Below are 18142 nucleotides of genomic sequence, written 5' to 3'. Positions count from 1 at the left end.
TTCAGAAGTGAAGATTGCTTTAAGTGTCTTAAGTTGTGTAATCCATTTAAAATTCCTTAATGCAAGCCTCTGGAGAGAGGGGAAAGCTGCAGAATGGCACTTTGTTCTTTCTCCTGCCTTTCTGTGGTCGAATTTGGACTTTGCTGGCTGTGAGGAAGGTTGTGGCAGCTCTGGAAGTGGGTCAGGCAGTCAGGAAGGCCAGGCTGCAGTTGGATGAAGTCACCCAACATCTCTGAGTTCTTCTATCAGCAGCAGGTTGTGTGACAGGAGCTTTGCTCCTTCTCTCTGCATTCCTTACTTTGTGTTTACTTGTCTCCTCTGCTTCATTTGCAATTTGTCTTACACCCCTGCCAGCAGTTCTGCTTCAGCATGCTCATTTAATACATACTGATTTTGTAATTATAAGCTCTCTTTTAAAAATAAACTCAACTTCTGAGGTCTTGAAAGACATTTGTAATTAAATCAACATCAAAGTAGGGCGAGTTTCTGGAGTGCTCTGGAGGTGATATCCCACATTGCCAGGAGAACGCTGCTGATTGCAGAGCTGTTCTCACACATCAGCTCCAATGCTCCGGGTTATTTTCCTAAAATTGGGACATCTGTTCCCTAAATGATTTGTAGCTGTAATATGAAAAGTCAGTCCAAGTAAAAAACTGATATTCTATGACACTGTTTGGTGTTTAGTTAGTAAATGGTGGGTTGGGGGAAAGGCTGCTCTTGGCAAGGGAGAGCAGGAGGGTGGCACACCCAGAGCGCCTGGAATCTCTCAATAAACCCCAACCAGGAGTTCCTTGGGCTTGTCACAAAGGGCTTTGACATTGGAACTGTGCTCCACCCCTAGCACAGGTGGGCAGCACGGTGACAGCAAGGTACAAGAGCTGTGTCTTTTTTCAGCCAGGTGCTGAAGCTCTGGAACAGCCTGCAAAGGTGGAGCACACCTGTGTCCCTGCCCCTTCCCCTTCCACTGCAGCTCAGAGGCTCTGCTGGCACAGGAAATGTCAGCATGATAACCAAAAGTGCAAATGCACATCCTTGAGTGAACTCTGTCTGTTAAAAATGCTGCTCTGAAGCTTCCTCAGATCAAATTCCAGTACCTAGTAATAGGATATAAACAAAACATTGCCATGTGGGCACACCTGCTCTTACACCTGAGCTTGACAAGGTGGAGGGAAGATCCTATCAGGGAAAAGGTCTGTTCTGCATGATGGATTGGTTGTTAAGCACCAGGACTTTGTGTCAGAAAGCTTTCCCAGATTTTGGAAGAGGAGGATGGTGACTCCTCTAGCTGGGTAAGATGGGAACTGTTCTTCCCCTTTGACCCTGAGGTGTTTAAACATTTATTGTTTTAACAAATAGAAACGTACTTGGCCTGAATTGAGTAATCAATGCTTGTAATTCCTGCAGATTATGTCCTTGCTCACCCATTTCCCTGCAAACTGCCTCTTGTTCCTTTGTGCAAGACTTTCCATCTGCCCTGAGGCAATAAGAAATAAATAGTTGTTAGTATGCTTACAATGTAGTGATGGTACAAATACTGTCTAGACTTAAAAATCCATGAGTTCATTTGCTTTGTACAGACTTGCTTTTGCTTACTGAAGTAATTAATGTTGTTGGCTTTCACTTCAGAATTTTTTCCAGCTGTGGACATGGCCATCCCAGTTCTGCATTGTGATCAGAGACCATTGCAATTCCTTATGCAAGAGGCAGTGCACCTAATCAAAATGTATCATTTCACCTCTTGATGTGGGGAGGACTCTCAGCCTGATGCAATCTTACTTTAGAAGGGATTAGTGTGACCTTTGGCACTATTGCTGTATTAATGTAAATACAAAATGCTTAGCTTGACTGCAGGGAGCAGCCAGTGCTCGCCATCCACGTGAGATTAACTGCTTGGAGCATTTTTCTGGGACTAAACTGCTCTACCAGACTCTCACTAAGCCTTCCTTAGCGTGCAGACTGTGCAAGTGCTTTCTCCAAAACAAGTGGGTAGGATTGGTTTGAGGGCTTTTTCCAGAGGAGCAATTAATGCAGAGAAAATAATAAGGTGAAGGAAATGATTACCTTCCACATCAGAATAATATTGTGCCATCTCTTCAGTGGCTGTGATTTTCTACTGTAATTAAATAATAATATGCTAAATAATCTTTTAATCAGTTCAGGGTTTAATGATGCACGATTGAGTTGCATTCAGTATTTGTGCAGAGACAACACTGATGGATCCAAGTGCTTGTGTTGGTCTGCCACTGACAGGAATAGTCTGGACAATGCATTATTACACCTCACCTTACCTTGCTCCTGTTCTAGATGTTACAGAGATTTTGCAGCGAGTTGCAGCCTGAGTTTAACTTCTGTTATTGTTTTTTTTCTGCTTTTCTCTTTGTCTCATGAATCCTTTTGTCACCAGGGTTTGAGGTATGCACGTTCAAGGTGCTGCATTTCTTTCCACTCTGAGCTGGTGCTGTCAGCAAGCCAGGCTTTTCTTAGGGCTGAACTAAGAGCCACATCAACACAATCTGGCACAGACTGAGAAATTTTGCTGCCTTTTTTCCTCTCTTTGACCTTGGAGATGGGTCCACATGTAGGTTTTAGGGTTAATGTGGCATTTTTAGACAGGGTGTTTGGGGAGAACACTGAGTTTCCTCCAGGCTGTTTCCCCCACCATCTGCACAAATTCCATCCCTGCCTTTTACTTTTGATATCTTTCTGAACCTGTTGTCCAAGAATCCACATCATTCATTTCTGAGCTCATTTATACTCTTCCTTCTCTATTCCCTGTGTCAGCAAATTTGACTCACTTCTGATTTCTCAGACTTCCCCATTTCTTGAATGCTGCCTTTGCCCTGTGGGTGGGAGTCTCTGTTGTCCTGTGAAGCTGAGAGGGTGAGGTGGGTTCTTTACTGCAGCTGATTTGTTTTCATTTGGAAATGTGGCAAACCTTTTATCCTTGCTAATGTAAGGAAATGAATGGCCAGGCGTCCTTTAGGTTGCTGCCCCTTTTTTTGAGGTCTGCTCATCCTTGAGTGTCTGGGGGTTACACACAGGGCTTTTTTTCCTGGTGGCTCTTGCTGCTGGGGTTCTTTTCTTCATGTTTTCCTCATTTTCTCTACTTGCCTCACGCTCCTACCTTGACACCAGTTATTTATGTACTGGATTTAGTTGGTTGTTCTCTCTTGCTGCAACATTAAGTGGAATAATATTGGAATGGCTGCTCCAGAGAGGCTTTGTCAGTAAGAGCCCCTGCTGCTGAAGGCCAAACGCTGCCTTTCATGTCCACTTTTGAGACCAGCTGTATGAAATGCCTCATTTTCCTGTGGAGTGATGGGCAAATGGAAGGTGAACAAGCCTTGCCTTTGAGGAGTGCAGGGGACAGGCTGTTCAGGGTGTGCATTTTGAAATGGTTTCAAGGATATGGCTTTGTGCTGCAAGTAGAATTTATGCTTTCATAAATTAAAACCTTGCAAGAGTTTGAAGAAATTTACATGAATTTCCCTGAAAGTAGAAGGCATTCATGTTGATTCCTTTGCACATTACTGAAGTAGTAAATCTCTAATAAAAGGGTTTATGGGAGGAAATGCAGATATTTTATTATAGTCTATATATATATGTTCCCTGTTCTGTCGTCTTTTGGAATTTGTCTTGCAGAACAACAACTTCATAAATTATTTGAACAGAAACTTGTACGTTTGCCTGGGCTAGGGGGAAACAAAGTGAACAGAATTGCATATTCTACAACATTTTTTTGTTAATTGAGTGTGACTATAGAAGTTAATTATGGGAAGCACAGCTTTAGGATGCATCCTTGTTGCTTGGCTTGAGTTCTTCCCTACTTTCAAAGCCAGGATGTTCCTAATTCTGGGGCTTTCTGAACTTAGTTTTATAAGATAGTGTTGCTGAAAACACTTTCCATCCATCTTAATCACAAAGGTTAACAGTTATTTGTCTTTGCTTGCTGAATTTCTTTGTGCTTTTGAATTCCAGACAAAAGTAAACTTTTGCTGTGTGGCCATGCATTTAAATATTTTCAAATTGCTGCCAACAGTTAAACTTGCTGTTATGTTGCCTATTTATGTACCAGCTGCTATTCTTTTTATGAACAGAATGACCATTTGCATCCTCCTCATTTATTTTTCAGTTCCAGCATTTTCCTTCAGTGCTGTTTGTCCCCCTCTCCAACTCCCCAACAGCCCATAAAAATATTACAGTAATTCAAGTTCTTCAGTTCAAGCAAAAATGTGTGCTTTGATCATAATATCAAATGATTAAACTAATGCAACTATAACCTAAAAGCTTTGATAATTTGTGTTATTCGGAGTGTTTTAGTGGTTGATTTCAAGGTTAACTCTCAAATGGGAATTTAAAAGCTACAAGGATTCTGTGGTCAATATAGATTCCCACCCCAGTTGAATTAAGCTTTAAAAACTTCCACTGTAATTCTAGGATTACATGATTAGTAGTTCCTTTGGTAGCCAGTATAAAGTGGATAAAATTGAAAATAAAATCAAGATAATGGCTGCTATAAAGACAGCTCTATTGGTGCCTTATGTATCCGAACACGCTCGTGAAATCAGTGTTATGGCTGATGTGAGTCGTTACTTACAAAGAACAGAAAATTGATTTTCTTCTGGGAACAGCTTCCTTATTTACCAGGTTTTTATTTCCTGGGTGCTGGTTTTCAGCCCACCGTGACTCAATTTCCTTCTGCTCTTGAATCTCATGGAGTCACGGCGCCATTTGTTCTTTAAATAGCAAGAAAATAGAAAAATACACTTTTCTTTAGAAAGTGCTTACTGGAACTTTTGGATCAAACTGCTTTCCAGCAAAAGATAATAAAAACTCCTTAAGAAAAAGGAATAATTTGCTTTTCTTGGCTGCGCTGGGGGAAAGGGGTCTTGGGATTTTCTGTTTTTCCTTGCGAGCACTGATTTATGCAAGAGGAGATGGAGTGGGAGAGAGGCTTGGCTTCCAAAAGGCTGAGGAGGAACTCAAGTCAAATTGCTTTTTATGATAAATACAAGACTGACAAATGGACCTCATTGATTTTTGCCATGAAAGTCAATATTCCGTGTTCAGATGGTTTGAATTCCCCAGCTGGATCAGGAATTTCTCTGCAGAGGCTCTGTCACTTCTCATCCAGAGCTGGAATTTCTTTGTGATGTGGGATTGCTTCACCTTCACAAGGGTGCTGTCATTTTTTGCTCACAGGATGTATCAATTAGGGGTTGTTTAATCCAAATTAGCATCACAGTGCTTTTCTTTAGAATAGCTTGTCACACAGCAAGCAGGAGTTCTTTACAATCCCCTCTTTTTTGTTTTTTAATTAGTGTACTGTACTTTGAGTCCTTTACTTCCTTTTGATTATCAGCAGCTTTTATTATTCAGACCTACCTTAGCTATTAGCACAGCTCTGGGGCCAGAAATCAGTGTAATCTCAATGTAAGAAAAATATTTCATTTTTTTCCCCCATGTCTCTTTTTCAAATCATTCCTGTAACAGAAATGTGCATTAATAAGATCATTCATTTAACCAAGTACATGCATTAAGAAGATGAAATCTCTTTGAACTCTAGTTAGTTTTTAATCTTTGAATTAGATTTAAAAGAATATTAGAAATAATAATATTAGAAATATTGGAATTTTTGCCATAAATTTAAATAGAAATGGAATAATTTGAAGTAATGGTAGAATTAAGTGGTGACATTTCAATGTTAAATATGATGATCTGGTATATTACAGTAGATATTTTCACTTTCTTTTTATGAAGGGAAGGATTTTTATGAGCAGTAATTCAGAAAAATATGAGTCTACTTAACAGAATCATTCTCTTTCAGACCATTTATACTGACATTGTTTTTTTTCCCCCCTTCTGATACCCTTTTTGGAATCTGGAAGCTTTATAAACTCTTTTTTTTTTAAACCCTCAGTTTCAGCCCAGACTCTGAAGAGCAACCTGGATTCGATGAACCAGCAGATCCAGCGCCTGGAGAAGGACATCGAGAACTTCCCAAAAACACAGGACGAGCACGATAAGTTTGTAGAGAAGATGAGCATATCCTTTTTGCACATCCTCACTGCTGATCTGAGCATTCTGATCCTCTGCTTAAATATTTGCAGCACTTGAAAATAGGTTTTAAGTCTCCTTTCATGCATTTCTTCTAGAGCAGACAAAAAGCATCAGTGGATGTGGTGAATGTAAGCAAACAGAACTGAAAGCGTAAATAATCAGATTTTCAAGAGATACCCAGGCAGCTTTCCTGAAGGCAGTAGTTACAATGAGCAGCCATAAACTCAGTATGGGGATTTTTGTTCTGTCAGAAAGAATTATTGAATCAATTTTAGAAAAATACCAGCAGTAAAGTTGACTAAATTGACTAAAATTTATTATTTTAGTTCCAGATGTGGTGTTTTTTAAAAGGGTGGAGTATTAATTTGGTTAGTGGTTTTAAGTTAGATTTTTAACATCATTTTAGAGGAATATTTATATTTGTTTTCACTCAAAAGTGTTATGTCCTTTAATTTCTGTAAAGGCTGTGGATTCTCTGCCAAGTGAAATCAGTGGGGGACTGTAATGTGATGTTGTCTAGCTTTTCTGTAAATCCACCTTTCATTTGGTTCAAAAGTCTAAAATAACAACTCTACTGAAGGTACAAGAAGCTCACAAAAATGCAGCAAAGACTGAGAAAAATCCCATTATTAAAAAAAAAATAAGTAATTCCCAGGTTTTTATTGTGCTGAAATCCCAGCAGTGAGTGGAAATATGGGAGCATTTGGAGTGTGGTGCGTGGCCAAGTCCGAGGCATTTTGTGCATTTCCAGAAGCTCAGGTAGCTCCTGGGATATCTCTCCTTTCTTGCAACATAAGTTATGGGTTTGGGGGTTTTTTCAGAGGAAAGAAAAAGGATGGGGTTGATGTTTAGCTCCATTCACAGCTGCTCATCACGTTTGGAAGGTGGATGGAATGAAGATTTCTCCCTGCTGCTGTGGCTGTGCAAAGTCAGTTTTTTGTAGGATTTACCATCTGAGTGGAGTCAGTGACAGAATTTCACAAGTAGATATTTAACATCTCCTCTGTATGGATTTATTTGAAGTTTCTGACAAGGCTGCTGGAAAGTAGCTTAAGGGAGACAACTCCTGACAAAGTGGAAAATTGTTTCTTATTCCTCACATCTTCCCTTTCCCCTTGTCTCCCACGCAGGGTTAAGAGACCTGCTGCTGGTAATCACCTTTATCAGTTCTGCTATTAAACAAAGCTCATTATTATTTCCCTGGGATTCATTCACACCAGAAAAACCTTGAATATTGCCTTGTAATTGTCCTGTCCTGTGCAGAGGCTGAATTCTGTCACATTGGCCCCACTTTTTTTCGTAAATTAAACCAATTTATGAAATGCACCTTTACCACTGTTTTTTCCTTCTTAACTTTGACAGCTCCTCTTTCCAGCTCACAGAAATTATTGTTCAGTTGTATTTTCATTTTGCTGCCTGTGTGTTTACTTATAGATGATTAGTATCACTCAGATGATTTGGTGAGGAAAAAGAACCAAGTAAATAATATTTAACATTTTTCTCTCTGCAACTTATCACCTGAATTTCTTAGAGAAGAAAAAGTTGGTCTGACAGTGCAAAAGAGTTAAAAAAATACGTACTAATGTTTCATTGTATTGGCAAGTACAAATAGGAGGTAAGTACATAGGAGGAAATGTTGGAAAATGAATTATTCCCTGTGGCCTGGGCAGCCTGGCTCCAGTGCATGGATGTTGATTCCCAGGTAGATTCCAGGTCCTGGAACCGAAGCAGAACCCCAGATCTGTTCATCCCTGCCTGGTTTAGCAGCCCTGGGGGTGTGACAGGAGAGGCAAGGCTGGAATCAATGAGCTGATTCCACCTGGGAGTTGTGTTTGCCCCATTAATGGGTTAATGACAAGTGGGGTGTTTCTGTTTCAGAAAGTCTCCTCCCCTCAGATCAAGTGATCAACTTTGTTTCTGTTATCACTGAATATTTCAAGCTTTTCTACACTGCCATATTTTTTATTAGATTGAAGAATAATTTTGGAGGGTGTAAAAGTGACACCCTAGTCTGCAGTATCTATTTCTTTGACTTCCTCACTGCCTGAACATTTGTTGGCGATGGCACATCCTGAGATTAGAAAGTTACAGAATTTCAGGCTGAACATCTCCCTGAGTGTTTCAGAAAATTTGAGATGTCTCAGTAGAGTTTTAGGATGCATCAATTATAATATTCAAAGCATAGTTTCTACTCCTGTCATAAACAAAGCTATTCACCAGTAGTTGAGGATGAGACTTTCTTCAGAGGATGTGAGGATGATGCTCTTTGGAGTGTCACATTAATGTAGGAGGCCAGTGACAAGAAAAATACCATTCATAATATGAATTTCTATTAATGAAATTAATATTCAAAATACAGAAGCAAATCCTGTCAGACAATATAAGTAATTTTAGTTTTTCTAACTCTTTTTTTTTTTAACGAAATAAGCTTTTGGTACTGTGAGTAACAAAAAGATGAACAGAACTTCTACCTGCATTTTCATTTTGTTTTTTTTTCTTGGTCAGTTTCTAAGCAAGATAATTTTTCCCTTCACTTAATCAGTTTTTTATTTAGCACATACAGTTCTTCATCTCAGTACAGTGTGGCTGAAGAAAATAAAGGGATTAAAATGCACCTTCTTTGAATTTCTTGCTGTATTAAATAACTTACGTGTGATTCCTGAAACAACTTTTTCATTATCTGATCCGTGGCTGGAATTGTATTTCACCTGCAGATGAATTTGTAATAATTCAGCTTTAAGTGGGAGAGGTTTCTTTTATAATTAGCCCTTTGCATTCAGCACTGGGGAGTCTGATTTAACAGTTTAGAAAAGTAATTACAGACTATGCCAAATCTGGCTTTCACTCCTGGTTTTATTTCAGTGTTTGTGCCTCCAATTGAAGATCTTTTCTAAAGTGCAGAACTCTGAATTTTATATTTGCTTGCTGTAGGTGCACAGTCTGATTTCAGTGATGTTAAAACACGAGTGTCTAGCTGGGAATTGAGAAGGGTATTCAAATTAATGGAGTTCCAATGTAAATGTTATTAACAGAGATTAAAAACAACTGAATTGAAAAGCAATTTCAGAGGGAACAAATGGAAATTTGTACAGAGTTAACATTCATATTGATTTAGGACTATAAATACATGAATAATAAATACCACTTCTCTCTCCCTTCCAGCATGCGCACACACTAAAGTTTATTCCTCCAGAAAACAATTTATTCCTCTAGAAATAAGCAGGAGCTTTGAATGCTGTTCCAAGGGGCAGCAGGGCACGTATTTGGTCACTGGGTTTGTGCTTTTTGTCCTCCTGCTACCTGGACAAGAATAACTTGGGCTGTGTTCTTATAATATATAATATATAAAAATATTATAATGTGTTCTTATATATATATGTTATTTGGTTATGTTATTATATATGTTTTATAAAATATCTGCCATGAATTTATTTCTCCAATGTGTCCCCCATGAACTGGTGTATCCTTTAATGGAGACTTTATTTGGCTTTTCTGCTTTTCATCTGGATTATTTACCCCAATAAGAGACATTAACGTGCCCAAACTTACTGAAACCTTGTGCCTACCAGAGCAATCAATGCTGCCATGTGGGTTTTCTAACTGATTGCATACATGTGAAGAATTAAAAGCTCATTTTTAAAGAATTGCAAAATTAAGGAAATGATGAATGAAAGAGCAAAAATTACTGCAGATAAAAAAAAAAAATTCAAAGCACTGTGCATTCATCTTATCATTAAATGGAACAGCAGCAATTTGTGAACTAATTTTAATTTCCAGCAAGGAACACCATTCATTAGAAGAGAATCCTTTTTATGGAATAAAAAAGCTGCCTTCCTGAAAGGCATGTATCCTCACTTGATGTGCATTTATGCTCCCAGCTCTATCTGGTAACCATTGCAGCCTCACAGCGGAATGTGAGGGGTTTAATTCCTCACTTGATGCACTTGAGTTGTACAGAAATGATCTGGGGACAAATCTGGGGACATTGAAGGGGTGGGAATGTTCAGGATTTAATGTGCATTAAGCATCAGCTGATGATTCTCCTGTAGAGTCTCTTAGGGCAGCCCTGGGGAAGGAGCAAACGTTCCCAGAGCACGGATCCAGGGGATCCCAGCATCCAGAGGGGCTGGGAGCTGGCTCAGAGGCAGGACAGCAATTCCCCCCTGCCCCAGAACCAGGGACAATGGCAGGAACACTCCTGGCATCTCCCAGCCCTGGGCATTTCCTCCTGCCTTCTCAGGGAACAAGAATTCCCATGGTAATAATAATTCCCAATAGCCTCCTTTGGAGCAGGAAAGCAGCAAAGCCTGGTTTTGGAACTTGGGATGTACTTGTGTCTTCATTTTTGCAGGAAAATGTACATTAATATCTGAATTTGTTCATGAGCAGGGGATTCTCACAAATAACCCCACGAGGGAGCATTTCTGGGAACTTTTGTGTATGTCCCTGCATTTGATGTAACTGCCTTCTGCCTATTTTATTTAAATGTGGTTTATTTAAATGTGGTTTTCAATGCAGAGGGCTTTGGGAACTGGAAGAGAGAACCATTCAATGGTTTTTCAAATTTCTGGTCAGGTATAAACCTGTATCTTCCCTTTTTTGCAGTATTTATATGAAGTTCTTGTTCTCTCTTTGTACAAAAATGACATTTGAAAACAGTTTAATTTGCAAGTGCTGCTCTTGACTAAAGGAGAATTATGGTTATTTATCCATATAAAATACTTCTCAGTATTGTGTAGGGAGAGAAGTCTCCTTTCCTGCTTCTAGATGGAGCGTGGATTATTTCGTTTGTTACATTTGAAGTTGCTGTTACGTCACAGAAGTCATCAGAGCATTTTCTTAGAGTCTTGAGCATTTATTTCAATTTATTCCTTTTGCTTACAGTTCAAAACAAGCTTTAGGGGACAGGAAAAAGTTGCAGCTGTTTAAGGTGAAACAATGATGAACTTGTTGAAACTTTAGGATTTGCTTAATATCAATAAATTGTAGTGAGCAGTAGGAAGAAACTTCTATTTGCTATTGATTATTTAAGACTTTGTTATTTCTGTAGCTGTTTGCATTTAAGTGTGAGAAATTATTCCTTAAAAAAATAAACTTGTGACTAATTTAACTTTTTGTTAGCTTCATACAAGAAAACCCCTATTTTTTTTTCTAAATTAAAATACTAAGTGGAAGAAAAAGACTTTGCAATGCCTGTTGAAGGCACAGCACAGGAAAGTAATGATTTATTTACTGTTGAATCTTTAGTTTTATGTTTAAATGGAAAACGTTTTAAACAATAATTATAAGCCTAATAATGCTGCATGCATTGGCTTTGCAATTAATTTTAGTACATAAATTGTTCAAGTTTCAAGGAACTTTCTGAAGCAGAGACTGTGTTGAAGTACCAGGAATCCCATTTATTTTTTTTTCTCTGCTACAGACTTGTGTCAATTAGAATTAACTGGTAATAAATTAATAAAATGTTCTTCAGAATATCCACCTCATGCCACCTATTCTGTAGGGTTTTATGCAAATTGGTTAGCATGAGCAAAGGAACAAGTATCCCATGGTTGGTGGATGTTAAATTTTGCACTAGGATGCTCCTTTCGAAGTTTTTGTAGCTCCAAGACAGCAAAATTTGTGATTTGAGTGTTAGATTTGAGATTGCAGTGATTTGCTTGGCTGTTTGACAGCCCCGAGTCTGCGTGCCCCAGATTTGCATTATTTTGTATTGCCCCAAATGCAAGGAAGGAATCCCTAAAATGCACTTTTGAGAAGGAAATTGACAGTGTATCATCTTCTGAGAGGTTACATTTAAAAACCTTTTATCTCTGAACACTCGCCTGGTATTTAAATGGGGCTGCCAAAGCAACCAAGACACACTTGATTTAACTGCTGGTGCTTGTAATTCTGAGAATCATCTCAGGGGCTGCTGGGTTTCATCAGCACTGGCAGAAAATCCCCCTGCTGAAAGCACAGTGATGGAAGATAGGGGAGAATTAGTTTGTACAAATAATCTGCTTTTCTTTTCCAAACTAGAGGCTTTTTCCGAAATTCAGGGCATCGGTGAATAAACAGAGTTTTCCTCCTCCGTTTTTGCATTGCTAATTGTTTAAGCTCGTGGCATCTCAGCAGTTTGAATCCTCTTGAAGAACTGACCCTGCCAAGCTAAAAATCAGATTACAAGCAATTTGGGCTATATTTAGTTACTTATATTCAATTGACATTATTAAGCTATAGAAACCAGCAGTATTTGATGTTGTTGAGCTCAAATGTACTTCAGCTGTTTAGTTAGGCTTTGGAGAGTGTGTTTCCCCAGCACACAGAATGATCTGTGTGTGCTGAGCTGCCTTTTTATAGGTAAAAGTTTAAAAATAAGGTAATTAGTGGATTAGAAACGTGGCCAGGAGCTCTTGCAGTTTGAGGGGACAGCATCAGTGACACATTCTGAAATGCCAGCCCTGAGCAGCCCAGGCACGCTCACACAAACAGTCCCAGGAGCTGAAATGTGTTTATTTGTTTATTTATTTGGAGATCTTGTTGTTCACAGACACTCCTGATGGAACTGTTACCACTCAATTTGATCTCCACTGAGAAATGTCCTCTGTGGCCCTGTGGCATTTACTAATCCTGTCACTTTCCTGATTTTTCACCCTGGAATAATAAAATAAATAAATCATCCCCCTTCCAAAAGAGCTCTGAAATATTTGCATGACTGGTGTCACATTTGGTGTGACTGGATGTTTGTTATGGGGGTCAATAGATAGAACTGAATTAAGGGGAGGTTCAGTGTTCTGGTTCTGCTGCAGATAAATTTTCCAGACCTGCAGCTCATTACCCACCTGTGTTTGCTGGGATGTGCTGTGAATCTGGACAAAGTGAACTTCTGAAAATACAGTGCTGAGAAAAGGGGAATGATTTTGCTGTTCTAATGGAATGACTCTCCTTTTCTGCTTATGCCTGGAAACAGTTGTTTGGTTTGTTATTTAATACAGTAAATGGCAATGCTGCTAATTATTGTCCCAAATAATCAACTTTCTAAATTAGTGGGGGAAAACAATCAATCAGTTTGTCATGATGCCATTACAAACCTAATTTCAGAGTTGCTGTGCAGGTTTTTTATCTGGCCATTTAAAGGGAAGTGCATTTCCTTCATTTACTCCTGTGCTTTGAGCATGCACGGTTACTAAGCTGTAACCCTTTTAGAATTAGATATTTCCCAATTAAAGTTGAGTTTAACCTTGTGGAAAAACAACTTTAATCTCCTTCTGCTTGGTCAAGTCCAGTTTCCCTGCTGAGAGCCAGGATAACATGAGCATGTCTTTGGTAGGAGGTGGCAGAGGAATTAAGGCTTCAGCAGTTCCAGCCTTCCCTTTTCTGCCCTCTGCTTTGTTTATTCTGAGTAAATTCTAAGAGAGACGTGAGAAATCCTGGTGGAAAGGACTGTCAGTCTGTCTTCGTATCAATCTGAAAGTTTGCCAAGCCAGGGTGGAATCACAGGGGCTTCTTGTGGGGTGTGTGGAGTAGCAGGTGTATCTTGAAGCAGAGCACACCTCCATCATTTCCAGCCCAAATCCCCCTCCTTTGTTTTGCAGCCTCTTTTTCTCAGCTTTAACGAGCCATGGCGAAGCTTTCTGGGATGAATGTGGGTGATTCTGTGGGTGGGTGGGTTTTTAATCACTCCAAGCATGAAATTTTCCTGAAGGTATACTGAAATTCTGTATTTTCCTCTGTGGTGCACTAAGCAGCCAAAGAATTGTTAGTCTGTTTTTATTGCAAGCCATCAAGTAACAGACGTGCTGTTTAGATATTTCATGTGAATTGCTTAATTTGATGTAGTCTGCATGTTGCTCGGTGAAATGGAATTTGAAAAACTTTAAATTGGTCATCTGGCAAGATTCCAGATGTTTGTTTTTATCCTAGTATGAGCTTTTTACAGCACTTTGATTGGTACTTGGTTTTATTCCCTTTATTATATCTATGTATTTTAATATCTTCATGTTCATTGTTGGGAAAAGAATTCTACCCAGGCCTGCGTAATTGATCATGAGATATTCCATTTTTTTATGAACAAAACATGATATAAGCCAGGAGGGAGCTATTAGTAAATCTGTGTTTCAGTGCTTGACCAGTAATGTGAAAATTGTTGATTTGCTTTGAGACAAGGCTGCCTTAAGGGTGTGAACACAGCATGATGAGAGGTAACAAAATGTTCAGTAGGGTAAGGGAGCATTCAGCTTCTTCAGGGGCTGCTGGGAAATCCATTTTTCTCTACCTGCTTCTGTAGAGAGTCTGTAACAAAATTTAGTCTAGCAGCTAAATTACCAGATTAAAAAAGTCAGTCCATAATTCACACGCAAAGAAGAAAAATACAGAAGGGTTGTGGATCAGGAATTAAGACCTAAGAGTGTGAGGAAAAACTTTGGAGAGGTTTTTTTCCACTATAATGGAGATAAACAGTAATGGACTTGTGCCTCTGGGAGGATGTGGCTCATGGCAGGGTGAATTGTGCTCTTTCTTGTGAGGCAAAAATCCAGAAAGTCAGCACAGTAAGAATTGCAGTATTAACAATATGTTCCTGAGAAAGTAAAATTAATTAATTAGAATGTTTGCTAAGGGTGTGTTCTTTATTTTGTGGTGCAGAGGTGGCACTGGGAAGTGTTGGTTTCATGTTTTTCCCTTTGTATCGATGCCATACACCAGAGAAGTCAGGGCACTCTGCAAGCTGTGGGGCAGGGTTGAAAGTAGGGCTGGGAGGGTGAGGAACCTCTCAGAAATCCCTGTGAGCAGACCTGGGGGGAGGAAAAGTTAAAGCAGTACACAGAAACCAAAAAAAAAAAATGAAAGAAAAGTGTTAGTAATTCATCTTCATGAAAAATCCTGGTTTTTTATAGGAATATTGAATCCGTGAACTAACGTAAAACTCTGTTTATATACCCTCAGTCATGTCTAAGAAAAGCTTTTGTAAACTTTCCCAGATGGTGAATTTAGCCAGTTCAGCTGGATTTTCAGGGTCACTTGGGACTCATTTTTTGTTACCTTGCTCTTGCTCTTTCAAGGGGTTTTCTCTCCTTGTTTCCCCCTCGTTCAGATGTGCACAGAAAGAATTAAATCTCTTCTCTTGCCAGACTCAACTGTGCTTTTTTAAGAGCTTTCCACTCCTTTTCTTATCACATAATATTTCTTTTCTTTCTTTTTTTTTTTTTCCTCTTTGATCCATCTTAAAGCAAAGTGAAAATGCTCACCGTGTTCCAGGTGATAACTATAGGATTATTGAGGTGTAATCTTTGCTTGGATTGAATTTGAAAAGCACCTAATAATGTGTCATGTTTTACTGCACAATGTTCATTTCTCTTACAACTATTTGATGTCAGGGAAAAGACAAATCCCTTTGGAAAATGATCCTTTGTATTTTTACTGGTCTGGACTAAGGCAGAGTTTTCATAAAGTTAATAGTTTAAAATACAAGAACTTTGGAACATTACAACTGAAAATTGTGTTATGCAAAGCACAATATCAATTTTCTTTGACAGTTTATTTCTACCTTCAGATTTTCATTCCTTTTTACAAAGGAAAGCCCTGATATGAGAAGACATAAGATTACATTGATTCTTTCATATTGGGTTGTAGTAAGAGCTCTGTGAACAGGAGTGTGCAGATAAGCTGTGCATCCCATTGTAGTGTGAATAAAAGGGGAAATTGGAGAATGTCACAAATGTGAGGCAGAATGAAACTCAGGAGGTGAAGATGGGGGACAATCAAGAACTTCCAGTCATTTATTTTTCTATTTTTTTCATTTCTCAAAAAACATATTTTGTAAATTGCCTGGTATGGATTTTCGTACATTTAACTGCAGACATTAGATCAGAGATCTCTGTTGGATTTTTGGTTGAATCCCTGAGATGATGGAGGGAGCTCTGCTCTGTTCTGCACCTTGAGACGTCCCCTGAAATTCTCCTGAGAGCTGAGGGAGCTGCAGAGAGAGCTGGGCACGGGGAAGGAGGAGAGAATAAAAAAGAGCCTGTGTTGGCTGCTTGGGGGCAGAACTTCTCTAACAGCAGTCCACAGAGCACATGGAAAATTAAACAGGAGAAAAAGTCATGTACAGATTCCAAAGAATGAAGTTCCATGAACAAAACTCTAGTTCTGTACATGTAACAGAGATTTAAGGACTCCTTGGTTGTAAATCTTTGCCTGAGGGAAACTGGGCTTTCATCCTTAAATTTCTATTAAACCAAGTTGTCCAGATGACTGAAAGATATTTTTGTAAAGCACTGTGCTTTATTAGAGTGATAGTCCATTAGAAGTCCATTCTCTAATTATTGTATGCTTATTTTAAAATCAGAAATTGAAGGGGAAGCGCACTCTGTAAATCCCTGGAGCTGCAGCTTTTCAATCCCAAAATCAAACTGTCCTGAGATTCTGCTTTAGCAAAACTGCTGCTGTTGGTGGAGCTGCTTTTTGCCCTCCACACTTCACACATTTTTTTTTGAAGGGCTCAAGTGTTTTGGAGGGGAGGGATGTCACTGAGCAGCAAGAGGTAAAGGAATGATGGATTTCAGATCCTGATTGCCCTGTGAGTCTGCTCCTGGCTTTTCCCTTGGCCAGAACAGTTGTTTAAAGGACCTTTTCAAGTGTCTGTTGTCTGAGACAGAATTTTGAGGGATAACTTCACTTTCCTGACTTTTCCTTGGTTTAATCCCAGTCACTGGGGACAAGGCAGTTCGTGGGCAGGCACTGGTGAGCTTCTAGCAAATAATTGCCCAAGTTATTAATCCCAAAAATTATTTCTGGGGCGGGGGGGGAAAGAGGAGTGGAGGGACATGCACCACTTTACTCAAATCATGTTTGATGTGTGGCTTTACATAGGCACCTCCTATTCAAAATAAAGGTGCAAAATAAATTCATTTTAATGTAGTCTCTCACTTTCATTTTCTCCTCTGCTTGAGTTTGTGAACACCAGTGCAGCAGCTGTTTGTGCTAAACAAATCTCAATTTGAATAAAGGTGTTCCATGGGTTATTATTTTCCTCAGGTGACATAAAATTCCTTTTCCTCCTTGATTTGGAACATGTGGCCTCTTGATTATACAATCAACAGTTATAAGATATATATATATGCAATATAACAATTATACAATCAGAAGTAATAAGCTATACATATATATATACAATATATCAATTACATAATCAATAGTTATATACATGTATAATTGTTATATTGTGTATATATAATCAGCAGTTATAAGATATACATATATATGCAATATAACAATTATGCAATCAATAGTTATAAGATACACATATATATATACAATATAACAATTATACAATCAGCAGTTATAAGTTATACATATATATACAATATAACAATTATGCAATCAACAGTTACACTATATACATATATATAAATATATATATGTGTACATATATAGATGTGTATACATATATATACAATATAGCCATTATACAATCAATAGTTATAAGATATAAATGTATAATTGTTATATTGTGTATATATATAATCAGCATTTATAAGTTATACATATATATACAATATAACAATTATACAATCAACAGTTACACTATATACATATATGTATATATGTAATATAATAATTATACAATCAACAGTTATAAGATATACACATATATAAATATATATGTATATATATGTGTACATATATATATACACAATATAACAATTATACAATCAACATTTATAAGATATACATATATATAAATATATATATATTTACAATATAACAATTATGCAATCAACAGTTTTTCAGATTTCTCCAAACAAGGAATTGAGGACTTCTGCCATGGCAGCCCTAAGGGAAAACTAAAACTCCAGAGGGGAATTTCTCTTCTCCTTCCCCAACCTTTCCCAAAAGCTTCCTCTCCATGAAGTAACCATCAGCTCTCATGCTTGCAGCACGGGGTGCAGGTGACAGCTCAAAGATCCTTCCCTGAAAGATTCAGAGCTGGAATTATTGCTTAAAGCATTGGATTGTGTGATCCAAAACTAATAAAATATTTCTAGGAGTGGCCACCAGGCTTTTTTTGCTGAAATACCTAAAAACTGTTTTTTTCTTGTTG

At 38.3% G+C, this 18142-nt stretch overlaps 1 protein-coding gene across 1 annotated transcript in view; it reads left to right on the top strand.

Annotated features, from left to right (window-relative positions):
- Positions 1–18142, top strand: part of DIAPH2 (diaphanous related formin 2) — a 169719-nt gene that overhangs the window by 76649 nt on the left and 74928 nt on the right. Inside the window, exon 24 of the mRNA XM_088062749.1 lies at positions 5921–6046. Within this exon, the coding sequence (XP_087918875.1) occupies positions 5921–6046 (126 nt within the window). The remainder of the gene's footprint in view (positions 1–5920; positions 6047–18142) is intronic.

Source organism: Pseudopodoces humilis, chromosome 15 (genome assembly GCF_049639895.1).
Source record: "Pseudopodoces humilis isolate 2021_Gansu_Grassland_sample_001 chromosome 15, ASM4963989v1, whole genome shotgun sequence".
In the NCBI taxonomy this organism is placed as follows: domain Eukaryota; kingdom Metazoa; phylum Chordata; class Aves; order Passeriformes; family Paridae; genus Pseudopodoces; species Pseudopodoces humilis.
This window is presented reverse-complemented; position numbering and strand designations above follow the sequence as displayed.